Source organism: Lissotriton helveticus, chromosome 6 (assembly GCF_964261635.1).
Source record: "Lissotriton helveticus chromosome 6, aLisHel1.1, whole genome shotgun sequence".
Classification (NCBI taxonomy): domain Eukaryota; kingdom Metazoa; phylum Chordata; class Amphibia; order Caudata; family Salamandridae; genus Lissotriton; species Lissotriton helveticus.
Genome location: NC_136067.1, coordinates 146,795,747 through 146,818,178, shown reverse-complemented (window position 1 = coordinate 146,818,178; position 22,432 = coordinate 146,795,747). Strand labels below are relative to the sequence as shown.

At 46.3% G+C, this 22,432-nt stretch overlaps 1 protein-coding gene across 1 annotated transcript in view; it reads right to left on the bottom strand.

Moving 5' to 3' along the window:
* Window positions 1-22,432, bottom strand: part of PLB1 (phospholipase B1) — a 552,393-nt gene that overhangs the window by 335,264 nt on the left and 194,697 nt on the right. Inside the window, exon 20 of the mRNA XM_078647360.1 lies at window positions 19,235-19,343. Within this exon, the coding sequence (XP_078503486.1) occupies window positions 19,235-19,343 (109 nt within the window). The remainder of the gene's footprint in view (window positions 1-19,234; window positions 19,344-22,432) is intronic.

The following is a 22,432-nucleotide window of genomic DNA, read 5'->3' as shown; positions in this document are numbered from 1 at the left end:
CCATAATCTGGCTCTTTCATCTTCGTTTAGTGGTATCTGTAACTCCCCTTCCCAGAATGTTAATTTTTTATGTTGTTTAGTGTTGTGGTGCGTGGTGTGATGAGTTTGTAAATGTAAGCGGTTTGGTGGCCTATCTTGTATAGATTTTGTGAGTACCGTATGATGGCTGGTATGTGTTTCGAGAGGTTGGCTTTGGTGATGGCCGCCTTGATCCTGAGGAATTCATAGAACTTCTTGTTTGGTAGTTTGTGCGTGCGCTGCAGTGCTTCAAATGTGAGTGGGTTGCTGCCCAGCTCTAGTTGGACCGGCGTCGTGATGCTTCTGCTATACCACTCTTTGTTCTCTAGTATCCTCCCTTTGTATGTTACCTTGGAGTTGTACCATATTGATTCCCATTTGGAGCCTTTGATGCTGACCCCCAGTTCTCTATCTACTCTAAGTAGTGCCGTCTTTGTGTTCCTGATGATTGCGTTCTTTGCTTCTGGGTGTCTGTTGGCCGTTAGCGCCATGATTGGGTCTGCACCCCCCAGGATGCATCTTTCCAGGTCGAGCCAGACCGGCACGTACTCTGGTGTCGGGGAGATCCAATGTATGCCCTGTTTAGCTAGGCAGGCCATCTGGAAGGCCTTGTAATTCGTAAGGTTCAGCCCACCTTGGTCTTTCTTTAGTCTAAGCTTTGATAGGCTGATTCTGGCCCTTTTGCCCCCCCCCGAGGAATGAGTTGATTGCTTTGTCTATATTTGTGTGAAAGTCTGAAGTCAGGGTTAGTGGCAACATGCTCAGCAGATAGTTAAGCATTGGTGTGATCATCATCTTGATCGTCTCGACCTGGCCCCACCAGCTGATGAATTCGGGACTCCAGGCTTCTAGCTTGCTCCTGATCTTCCTCAGCATTGCCTCCTCGTTGTGGTCTAGAGTCGACCTAAGGTCTCTTCCAAAGAGGAGGCCCAGGTATTTCAGGGGTTTTGTTTGCCATGCAAGTCCGGACGTACCTAGGACTGTCCTTGTTGTGTGGCAGTTCATCGGTTTGCACTCTGATTTATCTCGGTTTAGTTTATATCCGGAGACCTGCGCATACTCCTCAATGGTATGCATCACTGCCTCTTTTGATGTTTCTGGGTCGCATGTGGTGATCAGGATATCGTCGGCATATGCAGCCAACTTGAAGGCTTGTCCTCCTACTTGTACTCCTGTTATTAGCGGGTTGTTCCTGATCATGTAGAGGAGTGGTTCTAGTGCGAGTAGGAATAGTCCCGGTGATAATGGGCAACCCTGCCTCATCCCCCTTTCCAGGGAGAATGTTGCCGATGTGGCTGTGTTGACCACCACTCGTGCACGGGGGTTTTTGTAGAGTGACATGACCATACCCCAGTATTTATCCCCTAGTCCGAATTTGCGCATGCATTGGTCGAGGAAGGGCCACGAGACTCTATCGAAAACCTTTTCTGCGTCAAGCGCAATCATGACTGCCTTCTCCATGTTGTTTGCTGTGCGGTTTATGAGGTGACAGAGTAGTCTGGTATTGTCCTGTGAGAGTCTGTTATTTAGGGAGCCTACTTGCGATTTATGTATGAGGTGAGGTAGATATGTGTTTAGCCTTGCAGCCATTACTTTTGCGTAGATTTTGCAATCTACGTTTATTAGCGAGATTAGGCGATAGTTTTGCGGGAACTGTGGGTCCTTCCCCTCTTTGGGGATGACGATGATGTTTGCCTCCACCATCGAGTTAGTCATACTGCCCCTGTCTGCGCACGTCCGGAAGACTCTGACCATTGTCTCTTTTAGCAGGGGTTGAAACTGTTTATAGAATGCCGCCGTGAATCCGTCCGGCCCTGGCGCTTTATTTGGTTTCAGCGAGTCTATAGCCATCCCCACCTCGGCTCCAGATATATCCTGCTCTAGTGAGTCTCTTTGTTCATTGCTTAGTTTGGGCAGGTCAAGTTTGTCTAGCAAGTTTGCGCCACCGTCTGCCCCTAGTGATTTGTCCGCTGTGTACAGTTCCTTGTAGAAACCCCTGAAGATTTCCAGGATTAGCTTGTTGGCCGTGTGGGTATTGCTGTTTTTGTCTGTTATCGCTGCGACCGAGTGCTGCCTTTGTTTGGCTTTCAGGTATCCTGCTAGGGCCCTGCCTGCTTTGTTTGCTGAGCATAAGTTGATGGATTTGTATTTGTTAATCCAAGTGTTTGCCCTTTCACTTAGTATCCTGTTCAGTTCGTACTTCTTCTTTGTGAGTGTGGTGAGGGTGTTCCTGTCCACCAGGTTCGCGCTGTGGTTCCTTTCTAGTTCCTTTATCTGGCTTTCCAGTTCTGTGAATTTTTTGTTCCTGCTCCTGTTCCTCCTGGCTTTAATGCTCAGGAGCTTCCCCCTTATTGTGGCTTTTAGTGCTTCCCATAGGGTAATGGTGTCAGTGTCTGCAGTGTCGTTGAAAGTTAGATATTCCTTAATCCCCTCTTCTACCTCAGTTATGTTAGTTGGGTTATCTAGTATGTCGCTGTTGAGGCGCCAGCTATGGTTTGGCTTCTCGTTGTGTTTCCCGCTTACGGAGAGGGAGATGTGAGCGTGGTCTGAAATTGTTATGGGGCCTATTTCCATTGTTTCAGTCAGGTGTGTGTGGGGGCGGACATGAGTATGTAGTCAATTCTGCTGTATGAATTGTGTGGGTGTGAGTAGAATGTGTATTCTCTGGCGCTGGGGTGTTGTAGTCTCCATGGGTCTGACAGTGCTAGTTTGGCGCATAGGTTTTTGAGTGTTGTCTGCTCTTGCGTTGTGTGGCTGGGCCTGTGTAGGTGTCTGTCCGTGGCGTTGGCCATCGCTTGGTTCATGTCCCCTGCTGTGATTAGCAGCTCCCCTGGTGGGATGTCGCTGAGTTCGCTTCCTACCTCTTCCCAGAATTTTTTGTCTGTCGAGTTCGGGCCATAGATGTTGGCTATGTGTATAGTCTCTTCTCCTCTTTTGATACAAGTGAGTAACCTTCTGCCTTTTGTGTCTGCTTGGTGGTCGTGTACCCTGAACTTTGCTTTCTTGCTGATGATGGTAATCACTCCTCCCTTCTTGTTTACGGCTGGTGAGCATACCACCTCGCTTATCCAGTTTGCCTTGAGTCGATTTGCGTCCTCTACCGAGACTCTGGTCTCTTGGAGGACATATATGTCGGCCTTGAGTTTATTTAAATGTTCTCAATGTCTTCCGGCGTTTAACGAGGTGGTTAAGGCCCTTGACGTTTAGGGATACAATCTTGATATCTGCCGCTATTTGCGCTAGGGACTGTGTGGTGGGTGTAGTCATGGTGGTTTGTGTGTTTCGCTTGTGCCTGCGCCTGTGCTAGAGTTGGTCCATGGTGGCAGATTTGGGTCGACAGAGGTTACCTCCCACCCCGCATATGCGGTCCCCCCCCGGGGTGTACTTGGGGACTGGGGTGTGTAATAGGACAGAAAGAAGGAAAAAGAGAAAAAGTGACTCCACAAGGTTATGATTGTCCGTGCCGCATGGCTCCCCGCCCGGCCCTCTCCCCCCCCTCCCCCACCTCCCCCTTCCCCCTGTCAACGTACTGTAAACGTGCGACAGCAACGGTCCTCCGCCCCCCCGGGATCAGTACGACCCCCCCCCCCGCTGTGCTGTGCATCTCTGGTAAAGGATATTCTTTTCAGACTGCTGGTGCCTGCACGTGGTTCGTTCATCCCTGAGAGATACATAATACTGTAGGTAAAAGTTCAAAGTTCCGAGTTCAAGTTCAAAAGGTCCGTTCAAGGATCAAAAGTCTGTTGAGGTAGATGTGTCGTACAGAGTGTTCTGTGGTATCGCCTGCAGTTCTTCTCGCCGCTGTGTGTTTGTTGCATTCTTGACTGATACAAAGTACTTTAGGTAGTAAGTCTAGGTCGCAGGCCTGCCGTGCCTAGCAGACATGAGTGAGATACTTGTTTGTAGTGATCAGTGGTGCCGCCGTGTTTGGCGTGTTGAGGTAGACGTTGTTTAGGTATGTTGACGCTGCTATGCTGCCAGGGTTGTATCTTAGTGTTTAGTGACCGCCTGCCTCGCCTGTTTCCGAGCCGTCTGATGATGCCCTCCTTTTCCCTGTCCCTGGGCTTGGTTCTTCCATTAGCTCTGGTTCCGGTCCTTGAAGGTATCTGCGTAGGTCAGCAGGGTCGTCAAAGGTGCGCGTGCCTCTCCTGTCTGTTATCCTGATTTTTGCGGGCCCTGCTAAGCTGCATGTGATGTTAGCTTCGTTTAGCCTCCCTCTGAGTGCTAGGAAGCCTTTCCTAGTTTCCACCATCCCCTTCGAGAAGTCTTGGGTGATTATTATCTTATGGCCATTCCACTTCGCTGTTTGGCCTTTCCTCGCAAAAGCAAAAATTTCGTCTGTATGGTTTGCTCGCAGGGGCTTGCAAATGATTGTTCTCGGACCTTTCGTCTGCTGCTGCTTCATCGCCAGTACTCTGTATGCCTTGTCTATCTCGAAGTTCCTTTCGAAGTTGAGGCCTGTCAGTTTGGGGATTAGGGTTTCTAGCATTGCTGCACACGACCCTGCGGCTTCTTCCTCGCCTTCTGGCACCCCCAGGATCCTGAATGTTCCCTTTCCTGTTTCTGTCCTCCTGTTCCGCAAACATTCTCTGAAGGTCACTGGATATCTTGGAGACATAGCGTACATCTCTGTCTGTGCTGGCTGTTCTATCCTCTATATCGCTAATTCTCCTCTCTGCTTCACCTACTCTGCTGGCGATTCTGTTCTGGTCTGCTCGTATTGCAGTGAGCTCTAGCTGAACATTGTCCATGGAATTCTTAGTGGCCTTGGCTAGGTCGTTGGCTTCCGTTATCTTTTTGAGGGGCGTTTCCATCGCTGCATCAATGTTGTGGTTGTTTTTATTTTTGATAGGCGATTCTGCCAGATCCTTCCTTAGTTTTTTATTGTCGTTGGCAGTTTTGTCGTCTCTGCCGGCCATCTTATCAAAACCTCTTATTTCCAGGTATATAGACAGCCTGTCCTTCTTCTGTTGGTCCGTCTGTTCGTTCTCTTGATGTGGGCCGCTGTTTAGTGGTGTGATGTCTTTGTCCCTTGTGTTGCCACCGAAGGTGAACCTGCTAGGCCACCTTACTGTCCTGGTTCTTGTTTTGCCGGATGCCAGGACTCCTCTGAACACTGCTGTTGCTTGCCACACTGTGCCTGCTGCTGCTGCGGTATTGGCTGTGTGAGGTAAGCCTTCTTGCTATGTTGGCACTGAAAACTTGCTCCTTACTGCTGACTGACTTGCGGTGTTTTGGGGGTCTCACTTGTGTATTATTATTAGGCTCCGCTCGTTCGGTTTGGCCCCAGGCACTTAGAGGTCTGCTCCGTGGTATCGTCTGGCTGTCCTGGCAGTTGCGCTTAACTGTGCCGTCTTCCCTGGTGCTGCCCACCTGGCCCCTCCTTGTTCCGCGTTGCTGCGTCCTCCAGCTTGGCCACCTGCGCTCCCCTTTGTTACTTATGGCCCAGGTGTTCAGGGTGATGCTACACCTGCCTCGCGGTTGCTCTCCCTCCTTGCGCGCTCACCTTCCGTGCCTGTTGTGCCTTTTGCGCCGCCCCTGCCCCTCTCAAGATGGCCGCCGTGCTGATCAGTGCGTTTTCTGCACCCTCTGGCTTGACCCCTGTGCTGTCCTTTTTGTTCCTTTTGGTTCAGGGGGTGCGGGATAGCGCCGCGCACGCCTTGGGGTTGTTTCTCCCCTCCGCTTGCTCACCTTCCTTGCACGTTATGCCCTTTCAAGATGGCCTTCGTGTTGCTAAGTAGCGTCCTCCAGCCTGGCCACCTGCGCTATTCTTTTGTTCTTTGTGGTTCAGAGGGTTCCGGGTGGTGCAGCACAGACCTCGGGCCGCTTTCCCCTCTTGCGGCTTTTGCGACCGTGCCTGTTGTGCCCTCTTCGTCGCCTCCTGCCCCACTCAAGATGGCCGCCGTGTTGCTGCTTAGCACGTGTATGCGCCCTCCAGCTTTGGCCCGCGCTGTTCTTTTTGCTCCTTTTGCTTAGGGATTGGGGGTTGCTTGGGGTTGCTTCCCCCCCTGCGCGCTCACCTTGCGTGCTCGTCGCGCCTCCTACGCCGCCTGCCGCCCCTCTCAAGATTGCCGCCGTGTTCCTGCGTCGGCCTCTCTCCCCCCGTGTTGGCTTCCAGGTAAGCGGTTCAGTTTCCCGTAGGGTCTTAAAATTGCAGAGGATTCTTTGTGGCTGAGGTGGTATCGCGTCTCTAACAGTTTGCCTCCGGTGTGCTCGCCTCTGTTGTTCGTGCTGGTGCGTTGCAGCGCAAAGATGGCCGCCCTGCCTCGGTGAGTTTCGTTTTCGATTCTTGCCTTGTCGGGGGGTCGCTTGCATGCGGGCGGTTCTGCGGTCGATTTCCCCTCTTTTGTGGCTTCGAGGCTGCTGGCTACACCACCTCTTGCTTCCACTCGTTGCTGTGCGGCAGAGAGGGGTCTGGCGGCGCGGTGTGCAGTGGTTGCCGTAGCTTTCTCCTTCTTCAAAGCGGTCCTCCTCACTGCACGGTCTTGCTGGAGCTCTTTTGGCTTGCTGTTGTTCCTTCTTGGTGTTGCGTTGGGGGTGGTTCGCATCACCTTCTGCCCCAGGTGTTCCCACACCGTCCGATCAGCTTCTTGTGGGGGTTGGGGCTATTTTCGCTGTATGGCTCGCCGTTCTGTTCCCGGGGGTTGCGGAGCTCTTGGACTTAGGCGACTGCCTGCGTTGCCATCCAAGCCACGCCCCCCGCCTGCGTTGCCATCCAAGTCACGCCCCCCCCAAAAAAAACCAAAAAAACCCGGTATGTTTTAACTGACATTTCCCCCTAACTATAACATCCCTTCAACCTTAGGGGCCGATTATGATGGCGGACGGACCTGAGTCCGTCCGCCACCATAGAGTAGGAGGGACCGTCCGCAGGGGCAGCGGCGGTCCCTCTGTGCAGATTAGGATGTCACCGCCAGGGTGGCGGTCACATCCTCTATCTTTAACATTGTGGCGGGTGCAGCTTCAGGCTGCACCCGCCGCAATGTTAAAAATGCATGCACGGCATTTGCATGCACAAAGCAGCAGGCACCGCGCGGTGCCTGCCGCTTTGTTCACGCAAATGCAGGGGGGTACCATATGTACCCCCCATGTGCACCCCCACCCCCCTTCACCCAGGGGGCCCGCAACGGGCCCCCGAAGTGGAGGTCCGTATGCTTTTCCACGGCGGAAAAGCCGCCGTGGAAAAGCATACTTTCTACTCCATCCTAATATGGCTGGCCGTGTCTGATAGACACCGCCAGCCATGGTAATGCTTTTCTGCCGCGGTCGGAAGGCGACCGCAGTGGAAAAGCGGAGGACAGATTGCAAGACCCACCAGCCATCCTAATTTGGCGGTGGGTCTCTCAAGCCTCCGCGGCGGTTTTCCCGCATCCTCCGGGCCAGTGGTGGCTTCCGCCGGCCCGGTGGATGCGGGAAATCCGCAATCGTAATAGGCCCCTTCGTTTTTTCAGTGAATTTTTTATGTTTTTTTAAAATGCGAAGTAAGATATTATTACCATACCTATTTATACTGTTACCTTAACTTTGCTTTTTCCAGTGAGTTCCAAGTTTTATTTTAACATAAGTGATATTTTATTGCCATAAGTAGTGCCAACCTCAAGCTGCGCAAGGCCTAAAGATGTGCATGGCGTGGGGTTGGCCGCAAGGCCTGATCAGAGGACAGGCCCTCCATCCAACCCCTCCTCCTCGGGCAGCCACCCCAGCTGCACATAGCCCTGGGAAACTATCATTGAGACCATAAAGACGAAAGATATCAGGACATATTGGAGGATGGTACAGAATGGGATAGGAAATTTCCAGGGACAATCATTGGGCTCCGTGGGGGAGGAAGCATGGGTATAATTCTTAACGTAGGCCTATAACAATGATGCCACCACTGTTCAGCGTCCCACTAGATTTCTGATTAGGAAGGAGACAAAGGAGAGGTTCTCTGAGCTAGCAATCATGAAAGCAGTTGAGATGCTAAAACTTACAAGGACAGCTGGCCCTGATAATTTGCCTGCAATAGTAATAAAAACAAATACTGCTTGGTGGTCCAGTGTGTTTATACCCTCTTCCAGGAAATATCTCAGCAGGAAGATTCCCATATACCTGGAAGGTAGCAGTGATTAAACCTATATGTAAAGAAGGTGAATATGCCCTCCCTGAAAATTACTGACAAATAAAATCTGTTGGATGTAAGTGGCAAGGTCTTCTCTAAGATCCTTTTGTAGATGTAAAGGAGTGGGCAGAAGCTAATTCTATTATCCCTTGTGAACAGGGTTGTTTTAAAGAAAACCATTCAACGACGGATCATTGATTTAGCCTATGGGACATTGCCAGAGCAGTGTAGAGTATTGTATTGTTGTTTAGTTGACTTCAGCTCCGTATTTGATTCTGTTGATTGAGCCTTGTTATGGAAAGCACTAAAGGAATATGAGATCCCACAAAATTTGCTTTTGATCTTGCAAGAACTCCACAGGGAAAATTGGGCCAAAGTTGAGCTGGAAAGTGAAGGGTACCTGTCTCCAAGAATGAACATAAAAAACAGACTGAGACAAGGGTGTGTATTGGCACCAACACTGTTCTCCCTGTTCTTGGCCACCTCCCCAGTGTTCTAAGTCATCCAAATACTTGTAGCCCAAAAATGAATGGCATGCATATCACCTGGCTTCATTGTGAAGATGACCTAGCGATTTTCGATTTGACAGGAATTGGGCTCCAAAGAAAATTAAACATATTTGCAGACTACTGCAAGAAGAAAAAATAAGAATAAATATGAAAAAGACCAATTTGCTCCAAATAGGGAACATAGGAAAAGCATGAGTTGAGTAATAAACAAGGTCAAATTAGAGAGATGGACAAATACAAATACATGAGAGTGTGGTTCTCCCATAAATTTGGATGGAAGGATCACCATGCCTTGACACAAGCAAAGTCGCTTTCGATGGCAATGGGTCTAAAGAAATGTAAGAATCGTTATGGGGGCCCCTCCATGCGCCCAGTGCTGATTGCCTATCAGGCCGTGATAAGACCACAATTTCAATATGGTGCAGAGGTAGTCGGCTTGGGGGGGGTAAAAAGAGGTAGGACTTGGAAGAAGGATGGAGACTAAAAAGACTGCTTTCTCTTCCATCTTCCACTATGGTGCAGGCCGTTAGAGTGGAAACGGGCCTCCCTATGTTGACATACTTAGCCTATGCAAAATTAATGACATTTTGCACATGAATCGAGAGTGGGGAAACCTCTAAAATCTCCCAGCTGTGTGAAAGGAAGATAATGTACAGTGAGATAACTTGAGCTTGTGGAGTTAGAGGGAGAATTCAACCTTGCTGTAGGGAATTAAAATGAAATGTAACAGATGTTATCAGTCTGATAGAAGTGAGTGAGGTGGAATGGAAAATAATAATAAGGCAGGTTTCAAGGGAGGATGACCTTGCTAACCTGAGAAAAAAGCCATCCGTTTTCCTTCTGTTAAGTTCATGAATGGATGGTGAAACCTGCTTCCCTTACCAGGAGAGACTGCCGAATATCAAGATGTGTCAAAGGCTCCTGAGATTTAGATGTGGGTTGAATCAAGTGCCGATGTCAGTAATTCTTTTTTTTTTTTATTTTTTTTTTTATTCAGCTTGAAGGCAAAGCAATAACACATAGCATTTGAGTTTATCATGGATATCGGTATGGATAACACATTTCAAATGTCATATATAGAATCAATCAACAAAAGAAAGAAAGAAAGAAGAAAAGGGAAAAAAAACAGATACAATGTACCATTAACAAAAGTATTACGTCAGCTTAGCTGTTCAGCCATTGTGTAAATGGAGCCCATATTTGTGCCCCCCGCTCGCGCCTCCTCCTACCCCCCCTCAAAAACACAGCTGATTCCGAATTATGGAGAGCTAAAATCCTTGCTCTCCAATTCACAAAAGTGGGGGCAGCAGGATTAATCCATTTGGATGTGATACATAATCGTATTAGAGACATAGCAATAAATATTAGGGCTGAGGTATGGCTCGTTCTGACAGACAACGCATCAGACTCACAACCCAATATTACTAATTCGGGGATAAAACCACAGGAATTTTAAGATTTAAATTGATAAATGTTTGCACGTCTTGAAGAAATGGATCAAGTTTGGGACAAGTGAAAAACATGTGGACATCATTAGCTGCTACTAACCCTCAATGCGGACAGATATGGCCTCCCCTACCACCTCATTTGGGTATTTTGGCGGGGGTGTAGTAAAGATCGTATAGGGCCATATATCTTTGGGAGCGTAAGCTCCCTGAAATTAACACCGTACTGGATAACTCTAGTGACTGGGAAATATCCAAACCAACCGTACCTAGCTTATTCTCCCATTTGATGTTATGAAGAGATAGATCATCAGGGAAGCCTGAAAGTAAATTTTGGTAAAGTAGCCCAATTCGTGACCGTTTCAAAATCAAATCCATAAGTGTATTCTTAACAAATAAAATGGGGGTTTTATGCAAAAGTTTATCTAGATAGCTGCGAACCTGTAAATATTTGAAAAATTCATGCGTATCCAAGGCAAACTTAGCTTTTAGAGAAAGGAGGCCATGCTCCCCTCATGAGCTAAATCACCTAAAACAGCAATGCCGTGCAACCTCCAGCGGATTGTAATTTGGTCTTGAAAAATGGAGGGTAGTAGTCTGGCTGCAGCAAGAGGGGTATAAAAATTGATACTAGGAATTACGCATTTGCGCCGTGCCTTCCTCCAAACTGAATGCATTGAAATAATAACTTTAAATTTAGTTTTTTTGTAATAACTAGGTTCGAGGACCGACAGCAGTATCCCCTTAGCGTCCTCTCCTAAGCCAATCTCAAAAATAGAGGGTCTACAACATGATGGAAGTACTGCTCTGTCGCGAAAAAGTGGTACAGCAAAGTGTTGGAGTAGAGCTGTCCAACTGTAGAGCAGAAGATTGGGAACTGACTACCCACCCCTGTTCAGTGGCAATTGCATCCATTTCGCCGCCCTTCGGGGCTGGTGGTAGCCCCATAAGAACCTACTGCAGGATCTCTCTGCACAGGCAAGACTTGATTGGGCAAACTCTAGCAGAATGGTCCTGAATATATAAAGAAATTTCGGTAAAATCAGCATTTTTAGCACATTCCTTCTTCCAAACAGAGATAGGTGCAGATTGTCTAATCTACACAAAGTAGAACTAACTGTGTCTATGATATGTAGGATGTTCATATCTGGCAACGTATCCACTGCAGCTGTAATTCTTATCCCTAGGTACATTGCACTTTGAAACACTGGTGAATCAGAGGGACCCATGGCAGTGGATTGAACCACCTGGGTTTTCTGAGCATTAAGTTTGTAACCCGAACAGTGGCCATACTGTTCCGCTAAGTTCTTAATTGCTGGAAATGAGACTGACACATCGCTTGTCAAAACAATAATATCATCAGCGTATGCCAGAGCTTTAAATTCAAATGTATTAATCCTAACCGGGGATATATTCGGGGAAAGCTCAAGTTTGCTTAGGAACGGGTCTATATAAAGGGCGAATAGCAGGGGCGAGCAAAGACAGCCCTGCCTGGTGCCCCTGCTAATTTCAAAAGATCTTGAGACCACACCTGATCCGCCGTGTCCCTGCCAGGGATAAATCCATGTTGGCGTATAGAAACTAATGGAGATATCACTGACGCTAATCTAGTGGCCAAAATCTTTGCGAAAATCTTGCTATCGTTATTGATCAGCAATATCGGGCGGAATGAAGCAGAGTCCAGCTCCGGCTTATCTTTCTTTTTAAAAAGAATGATGGTTGTGTGGCGCCAAGAGTCAGGTGTAAGGCCAAGCTGCGCATCTCTAAGGATTGTTAGAAAATCCTCCCGAATCTCAGACCGGAATATAGTATAAAACTCCAAAGGAATAGAGTCCGGGCCAGACTCCTTGCCCTTGGTTAGTGAGTTCAGTGCCAGTTCGACCTCCTCCCATTCTATAGGTGCAGCCAAAATAGTATTCTGCTGATCTGTTACTTTTAAGGTGTTAAGCTCATGTACAAAGGTGCCGAACTCATGGTCTAAATTAAAGTCCCTAGTTTCCTCCGTATATAGGGAGCCATAAAACTCAGAGAAAACAGTCAGGACTCCTTCAGAATTATCATGAATGTGGCCCTGAGAGTCCTGAATCTTAACAATGCGGTTTGCCAGGGCTCACTGCTGGAGACGTTTAGCTAATACCCTGCCCGATTTTTCACCAAATTCGAACATCATCGAGCGGTACTGTGAGGTCCTGCCCAAAGAATTCGAGCAGGGAATCCTTAATACGCGCAACCTGTGCTTGACTATAGGCTGTATCACGGCACTCCTTGATCGCACTCGTGAGCAGAACCTCTGCGAGACGTAGTTCCTCAATCCGCCCATTAGTTTGCTTTTGGATTTGCCTCTGACAAGAGAATAAGAAACTCTTTGTTTCACCACGAATCGCTGCCTTGAGTGTATCCCAAACGATATTGCTAGGGGCTGACCCTTTATTGATGTTTAAAAATTCAGATATCCAGGGCCTCATATGATCTAAATATAATTGTTCTGATAGAAGCTTTCTCTCGAAAGTCCATGCTCTAGGAACCTTCTCGATGCAATTTAGAGTACAACCAATAATCAACGGAATATGATCTGATATGATACGGGGTGAGATCGAGATTATTGTGGTATCGGCGAGCTGATCACATAGAAGACATAATCCAAACGAACCATTTTATTGTGAGGAGATGAAAAATATGTGTAGCCATCTAAATGCTTGTGATGATGAAACCAAAGATCAGTCATACGGTGTTCCTGAACCAGCGCTTGCAGAGCCCAAGATACTCTGGGTTTCTTGCCCACATATTTTTGCCCCCCTATGAGATTAAAGTCAGCTGACAAGTTAATATTGAAATCGCCGCAAAGACAGATAGGGTGGGGCCACAAAGCCAACTCTACATTTAAATGATGCAAGACTGCAGGGTCATCCACATTCGAGCTGTATACAGTACAAATAGTCAAGGGTCTACTATTAATTAAAAGCTCAGAAATAACCCATCGTCCCCCATTATCTTGGCTGGTTCTCAAACAGGATCCTATCCCCCGCCTTACTAATATTGCCACCCCTCTTATCACCCCTCTTATCATTGAGGACTGTCGGGTGCACCCTATTAGGTCAAATCCAAGAACTTTTAAATAATCTCGATTGTTCCAGGGCACATGGGTTTCCTGTAAACACAGTACCTTTAAATGTAAAGCCTGAATAACTCTTGAAAATAAAGCTCTCTTCTTCCCATTGTTCAAACCACAAACATTCAATGATGCTATACGAATTTTACCCAACGCCATTAAGTCTTTTGTGCAAAAAAATCAGAATAATGACTGTGATAATCAAGACAATAACATGATAAAAAAAATTCAAGCTTTTCTTTTTCTTAATGCAGCCCCAACCCACCCCCCACCCAACAACCCCGCCACCCCTGACACCCACCCAACATCATCCCCCTCACACCATCACCCCCCAATCGAGGCAGTAGGACCGAAGTCTGAATTATGGAGGAGCTGATATGAGCCAAAACCCTCCCCCCCCCCCAGAATCGCTGCCAACTTAAAGATACTGGAGGACATGCCCTGGGAGATACCAGAAACATAACAGAAGCACAATGTACCAAAAGGTATCATCCCCACAATAGAGCAATGCCCCGCTAATAATTCAAAAAGAAAGAAAAGCTAGAGGCTTAAATACATACAAATTCAGCTTTCTAAATTGAATCCAAAAAGGCCTTGGCTAGAATTTCAGACTCAAAAAATGTTGTCTGGCCTTGATGGATAACTTTAAGTTTAGAAGCGAAGAGTAAAAATACCTGTGCCCCTTTAGACTGGAAAGAGGCAATTAGCTGGCGGAGCTGCCACCTCTGCTCAACCGTAGCAGGGCAAAAATCAGGACAAACGAAAAATTGACAACCCTTCCCTGCTCTTTTCCTATCAGGCCTAGCTAGGTCGTAAATCCTTTCTCTAGCTAAGAAATTATGCAAACAGATTAAAATAGCACGGGGTCTATTGTCCATTTGACCAGATCGGTGTTTAGGCTTGAACGGAAACCGATGGGCACGTTGGATTTCTAATTGCCAATCCCATTCCTTAACCTCCGGAAAGGCCTCCGAAAATAGTTCAGCCACAAACTGTCGAATATCGGATCCTTCGATACCTTCGGGGACCCCCAAAATTCTTAAATTATTTCTCCGCACCCTGTTCTCAATGTCCACCAGCTTCCACTGGACGTCGTTCCTCTGGGATTGGAGTAAATCTACAGTGGTCTTCTGGGTGACCATGTCGTCTTCAAGAGTGGAGATCCGGGTTTCTGCTTCGGCTACCCTAGATGCAATGTCTGCACAGGTTTTAACAACTCTGCGGAGCGAGTTTTGAACCCTGCGGCATGCCCCCTGTGCCCGGGCACTTTCCTGTCGGGTCTCCTCGCGGTGTGCCATTATTGTCTGGTATATGATTGCCAGTGTCATTTCACCCGGAGGTGGGCCTGAGCTGGAATCAAAGCCATTGGTAGCAGAGTCTAGGGGATTACCTTGTGCTCCGGACTGTGCGGAAAATGAATAATCCCAAGCTAGGGAGCCGTTATTAGAATCTTGAGGTACTTTTCGAACCGTAGAGAGGCCCTTAGAGGTACTAGCAGAGTTCAGGACATCATTAGTTCGCCAGTCGCCCAGATCACTATCTTCATCATCGGTCCAATTCTTATCCAGCCCATTGTCGTCCACAGAGGAGCCTGTGTGTTCTGAAAGAGAAAAAAATGTATCTCCATCCGTATCGCCATCGGTGTTGATTGATGCGGAGGGTGGGGGAGCTTGCAATACCTCTGTGTGAGGATGTTCATTTTGAGAGATTGTAGGGAGGGCTATAGGTGGGGCAGCTGCTGCTGCTGATTGTATGTTAGAAACAGAGTCCGTGGGAACTACAACTCCCAGCAGCCCGCTGGGTTGGATGGTCAAATCCAGTAAAGGATCCATGCAAGTCGGAGTCCCTGAGGCACTACTACCAAGCACCCCCACCTCAGGTTGCCCGGTTGTACCTCCAACAGTGCCCCCATCGATATCCTTAGGCAAAACTGTCAAAAAAGATAGTAAAGAAGCAGTGTCTGCCTTACCAGTTGTTGCTGTGGAGACGTGGAGACATTAGGAGGAGCAGCAGAGAGATTGAGAGATTTTACAACAGCTAGGCTCTGTGGGCTCTGTGGCATTTTGTTTATGCTGCTTGCCCAAGATTGGAACATTGCTGGAACTGGAGCAGTTTTTTTGCTGTTTTACCGGATGCAGTGTCTGGCTGGCCCCTTTTAGTGTTCTCGGCGGGTGGAATTGCAGTTTGAGAAGCTGGAGGTTGAGCCGCCGAAGTGCCAGTCTTTGAGGTAACCCGAGGCGGGTTTTTTGTCTGCCCTTTCGGCGGCATTACAGCACTGAAAGAACACGACTGATGGGATCGCTGAGATATGTACAAGTCGCTGCCCAGCAGACTTCGTGAAGATACGATAAAATGTGACAGGCAGCGTCGATGAGTACAGAACCACCGGAGCATCTCCCAGCACAGGTCAGAGTGGCAATTAATTTCAGTGGTTTCAGTTCTATCGGCCCGCGCTAGAGGATGAGAAAGTCAGCAGGTCATCCGGGGGGAGAGAAACGCTGAGACCAGCTCACACGGCCAGATAGCCGGCCGCCATCTTGCCTCCCAATGTCAGTAATTCCTGGTATGTTTTTAAATGAAGGGAAAATTTGCCAATGTGGCCTTAACATGAAATAGCCTTGACGATAGTTCTTTGTTTTTATCCCACCGGAAGTCTTTTTTTAAAACCTGTGTTTATAAAATATGATACTAGGGATAGAGTGCAAGCAATTGAACTATTGGTTGAAATGTGATTCCTAGATGTGACATGTGCAATGGGGCGAATGTTATTGTCTGTTGACAAGTTTTTACAGTCAATCTTGAGATGAATGAATGTACTTGGGTGGAGTCCTTCATTTAATCCACAGGTGTTTGAGATTGTACATATTTTATTGTAGGATGAATTGTGTTTTATCCTATTTTATACTTGTATTTTATATAAGGTGTTGTGCGTTATCTTACCATGATATTGTAATTAGAAAATTGTTTAACAAGACCGAGGACTAAATAAACATTACTTTTACTACTGCTAAACTAACTATAACTCGATCCTTGCCATGCACTGCTTACGACCTCACATATTACATCACTCATGACATGTTCTATGACAACATTGATAACATCAATGCAACATCTGAAATTACATCATTAATGAAAACACTGTGTATGGAGAGGACGCGAGTTATAGTTACTTTAGGGCATGAGTTATAGTTACATGAGATAACTATGACTGGTGAATTTCAGTGGATTTGTTTGTTTAAAACGGCATGATTTAAATTACATTTTCACCTAACTATAACATCCCTTTAACCTTTGTTTTTTTTAATGCAAAGTAAGATATTATTACCATACCTAACTATAAAGTTACTTTAACTTTTACTATAACTGTTTTTCCAGTGAATTTCAATAGGTTTTTTTTAACGTAAGCTCTATTTTCTTACCATACCTGATATTTAAGCTAAAACATATTTTTCCATTTATGGACAAAACTATGGACCTTATGGACCTTATTACGACTACGGTGGTCCATTGGACCGACCACAGCCACACTGAGGTACTGCCCGCAGTACTATAAGTGTGGTGGTCAGACCGCCACTGAACTGCTGCTACTGCAGTGGATTAAGAATCCTGCGGCAGTCTGGCAGTGGTTTGAGGCCAAAATATGCTGGTGTTGCTGCAGCGCCACCGCCAAGCATATTTTGAGTTGCCTCACCACCACCCTTTTCTTGGCTGTGTGACAAAAAAAAAAAGGGAGCCCTGCAGGGCCCCCTTGAACCTCTGTGCATGGGGTGCATGCAGGGGGGGGAACTGTAGTTTTGGACCCCCAGTTCCTGCATGGAAGGAATTCATGACATGGTGCATTCTTTCCCTTGCAGGAAAGTGCACTGGCAGTCCAGCGGCAGTGCTATTTAAGGGCCCTTATTATGAGTTTGTTGGTGTGTCAGCGGACCTCCACGCTCCCATATCTGAACTGCCAGATTAACAGTTTTCTCCTGTCTGGCAGGCTGTTCTTTGGCGTTCCCACGGCAATGCCTATGAAATAGCTACTGCAATCGGAACGTCAGATTCAGTACCTGCATGGTGTAGGCTACTCCAGTCAATGCTGTGCAGGTACTGGTGTGCATACACACAGGGGGGCACATGTTGTGCCCCCCTGTGTGCAACCACATGGCGTGAAGCACCAGGATCCCCCTTTGTTTCCTCACTGCCACACTTTTCATGGCGGTTGCACCGCCATGAAAAGTGTGGCGGTGAGCAAACTTGTAATATGTTTGATGGGGCCGCAGTAACCAAGCATTTTACAGCCTCACGACTGCAGCGCAACCCACAGGGAACGGCTGTTCCCTGGCAGTTGTGGTGGTCCCAGGGTGGTCCGACTGCCCTAGTCGTAATAAGATGATCTGGAGACTGCTACCATGAGTCTGGCGGCTCGTGGACTGTCTGACTCATAATAATGCCCTAAGGCTCAAAATGAGCCTTTAAACTTCAATGCAGTGGGACCTCCACGCCGCCCCCTAGACAACAAAATACTTGTAATCTGGCGGGCGGCGGTGAGTTTCGGCGGTCCTGGAGCCAGGACTGTTGAAACCTGTAATGAGGCCCTGTGTGTTTAAACTGTGTCGGTCTGTAACAATTAATGTACAATGTCACATGTGAACTTTTTCTATCCATTTACTTGAAATACACAATAAACTGATTGGGTACTCCGCATCAGTGTAATCTTTTATTTCATTTGTTTTTTCCTAAAGTGTTGGATGACACTATTCAGTAGCCTCAGAGCACTTGGGCAGGCGCAGTAATATGTTTAACATCTTGATGTTGGAGGAGCAGTCCATCACCATAGTGTCTGCTGGTGTGAGCCTTTATTCAACAGTACAAGGTGCTATACCAGAGACTTAAATGATTCATTGATGACCTTAGAGTCCTGTAATGTTGAAGGATGTAACCAGTTCGAGGCTTTTAACTGGTAGGACAACATAGTACGGTGGCAATGGGCATTTGAGCAATCATAGCAAAGAAAACTACCCAGGTGCCAGTGTTTTTAGGACATTTGTGAATTTTCAAGCCTTAGAAAGTTTCCCAAGGAACAAAAAAAAGGTTGATTTGCACTCCTACATAGCAATTCAGTAGGATGAAGCACAATGTATGCTCCATTATCTACTGTATGGAAGGACCAATAAGAAAGAGACCCCATATCAAGCTATTCTCTCAGGCCATCTACCCATCCTCAGGTGCAAGGAAGACCAGGATTGGGATCAATGCTGCTCATACACAGATCAAACCTTGAGTAGCCAAAAGCCCCAGCGCACTGGAGGCACAAACAGGAATAAACACCCGCCAACTTGCATAGTGGAGATCTGCTGCACTTGTCGGACCATATTGGCTTTGCTGATCAGCGGAACCTATGGCAATGAAGTGTTTTTGCCCAGGAACCAGAGACATTAACTTCCAAAATGGAATAGTAATGAAAAGCACTCAAGAGCAATGATGATGGCCCATAGCAGCTACTCATGGAGAAGTAAAAAAGAGACACGGCGGGGTAAAGAGACATTTTCTACTATGTAGACCTGGTTTTCTCCACCTTTCAACGCGTTTGTTTTGAAAGGTCCATGGGTGTAAAGTTACACTGCATTGAAGGAATGTCTACTTCACACAAAGCTGCATTTCTACCCAACACAAATTCAGTCAGTATTAGAATCTACCACCTGAAGCATGACATATGGGCAGTTTTAAGTTGATGACACACCAGTGCGTATGGTGTGAAGTGCTGAATGCTGCTATTTCCTTGGACCACAGATGTAGAGCCTAGACTGTCATTTTATGATCAAGTGCTTTCTGGCTCACAAAACTCTAAAGTCAGTCAACTCCCCAGTCATGGACACAGGATTTAGAGTGCCCGAGGTAGAAGCAGAGTTGATTCTTGTGACTAGTCACAGTAGTCAGATCTCATTATATGTGGGAAAGGGGGATGAATAAACATATACAAGGTCTGCTCCAAACCACTGGCACATCTTGATATAACAATAGGCTTGCAAATTCTGCTAATACTCACTGACCTTACAGTTCCACTTACTCAGATTTAGATCCTGGTTTGGCCTGATTGAAGAAAGCATTTGGCTTATTCTCCGCTCCTTTGCCAGTAGAGAACCCCTGCAGTGTAGGGTTAAACTCACGGAGAATATCTGGAAAAACAAAACAAACAAAGCAGATTACCATCATGAAAATACTTCAGCACCACCATTTATAAAGATGAGTATGCCATAAGACAAAGCATAAAGATCCGCTGAATGTATGTCACAATATCAAGTAAAAATATAGTTCTGATGTAATACCGACTCCAAAACATTGACTTACCGCAATATTGTGAAGGTGCGTATATATAGGTAAATATACATTTATAATCCTTAACTCCACATATACATAAATGCAAGATATATATTACGAAGATAAGTATATATAAGAAAGGTAGATACACGATTCTTAACTCCACATCCATAAACCTTGAAGATCTATAATGTGACAGTAAGTATATATAGATAAGTATTGGTTTGCTATACTTACCTAAGTATTTATATATTTCTGATATTGTAGTTGTTCGATGTTATGGCAGGACAAAATGTAGACTTATTATTCTGGTGGAATACCAATCTACTCTGGCTTGTTGACCATGATTTTAATGAGTTAGAACTGATGATTTTGTTAGCATTACAAATCGCTTATAGGATTTTCTGATATCAAATGTGTGTGTGTTACAATTTGACTGAAACTTCACAATCATATATCATTATATATGATTAAAGAATCTTAAACCCTAAACATGTCTTCCAAAAGTCCAATTAGCTAGATACTACATACCACGTATACATGGCAACTGAATATGAAAGGTATCCGAGCTAGCAAAATTGATGTAGAGGCCAATGACTGTAATGAGGCATAAATACCCACGTGGTGTCTTCAGGGGTAAAATAAGTTAATATCTGTGAGGTCACACTCTGATGTGACATAATTCCTCAAAGGATCCATACATTAGTCCTAGTAGTCATTTCCTGTCAACTTTCCTAAGAGGCTTCCCATATCTGTGATCAGTGTCGGAAGGGCACAGAGAAGTAATCTATGAAGATAACACTTAGACGGTGTTGACTCACACCATTCTCTCATCACATCCTATGCTGCAACCTTTGATGGGACATGAAAGAACAGCAACTCCAACAGTCCCATCCAAATAAGACTTTGTATATCCAAGCACATTTTTTGACACTCTTCCTCCATTTAATTGTTGTAAGTGGTGTTTTCAGCCTCCACTCTGTTTAGGATTGCCAAAACAATGAATACAGCATATGGCCGTAAAAAGAGAGGGCATGCCTGCACATTTCAAAAAGCTTAGAATTGACAAAATTGGCATTCGGTATGCAACCTTGACTGGCACGCAAAGGATGTATGTCACGTACTCACTCACCCAGGCAGTCACTCATTCTAGTGCAAGGCTGGAGCAAACATGTTCTTGGAAAAAGCCCTTTCAGAGCTATAGATTGTGACAACCATTCTTCTGTGGCACCAGGGTAGTCAGGGTTACTGGGCGTCAGTTGCATCAATTGGAGCAGTTCAACACTGGTCCTGGTGTCACAGCACTATTGAGCCCCAATCTAGATAACCAAGTACTCTTCTCCAGCCCTTAATGTGCTCGGGTTAGTAAACAGGAGGAGTCCAAGGCTTGACTAAGGAGGGAGTTGGGATAGACACTCAGAATATGGCTAATAAGGTAAATGATCAGTCACTGTTTTGCTTTATAAACGAAATTTACTTTAATACGTGCAGTACAATAATGCACATACAATTAGGATGCTCTGTGAAAACAAGAGGTCTCGAAAACCTTCTCGGTCACAGATCTGACCTTAATCACTATTTTAGCATTTAGACACTAATCATTATAAAAACAGTTAACTTTGAACTCTACACACTGCACAGGGTTACTCTTCAAATCCAGAGTAATGATAACAATGCTTATTATTGTATTGATTTGGCTTCAGCAGTTGATAAGAGGTCAAATGTTCCTGGTTGCCCAATGTTCCAACACCCAAAGGATAAATAGTGCCCCCCTTTCTTGGAGAGAACACCGGTCTTGTGGTGTCAGGGGTTCCGGTGAGGGTTTCTCTGTACTTCGGCACAGTTACTGGAATCCTATTAGTCGAGTAGCCACTGGGCTAGCTATAGGTGAGTAGTGGGTGCCCTAGGTGTATACACAACCTGATACCCTAAAATGACACCAGAAGGGGTGGAGACCCGTGCCACAGAGCCCACTGGTCACAGATTAGAGTTTTTAATAGCTAAGCACATAGGCTGCTTGCTACTGGTGCACGACAAGCAAGTGAAAAGCTGGAGAATTTGTAAGCCCGGGGACAGGGACCAACGTTGATGCCTTAGGATGAATGCTGCGCTTTATAAATATCACATCAAACCAAATCAAACGTTCATATAGTAAGTTCTTCAAAAGGGCAATCTTTCCCAGCTACAGAAGCACCCAGATGCCCCCACAGCACAGGGGAAATGTCAGCAACAAGGCAACCTGACCTTCAATGAGAGAAAGAGCTTACCCCATCAAATCCTGATTCACCGTCTCAGGAGCATAGGAGTGACCGGCACTGCCTTACTATGGCTTCAATGTTTTCTAGAGGAAAGATTTGTTAAGGTTTTTGAAGGCGACACCTGCTCAAAACCTATCCCCTTTCAGTGTGAGTCCCTCATGGCTCATGCCTGAGCCCACTCTTTTTAATGTCTATATGTCCCCATTGGTGGATATTACTTCCTCCCTTTGGGATTCATATAGTAACATATGCAGACAACACACAGCTGGTTGTCTCATTGAGCCAGATCGACCAGACACCTACCGACCTCCATTCTTGCCCTGAAGAAGTAGCAAAGTGGATGCGCCTGTCTCATCTAAAACTTGATGGTGATAAAGCCGAATTGATGCTTCTCGGCCACCATCTAAGTTTCAAATAAAATACCATGTGGCCAGCCTGTATGGGCCCGGCACCGACCCCAAAAACTGAGATCAAAAGTCTAGGTATCTGGTTAGACCAAGACGGCGGCATCATGTTACGGTCTGCTAAGAATGATACGGAAAGTGCTTCCTCTCCTACCTAGTGTTAGAACTGGCTATTTCTGGTAGGCTAAGGCTGACGCCAAAGCCAGGAAGAAACCACCATTCTAGTCAGGGCGAGGGAGTCACACGCCAAGATAACCCCTGCTCACCCCCTTGGTAGCTTAGCAC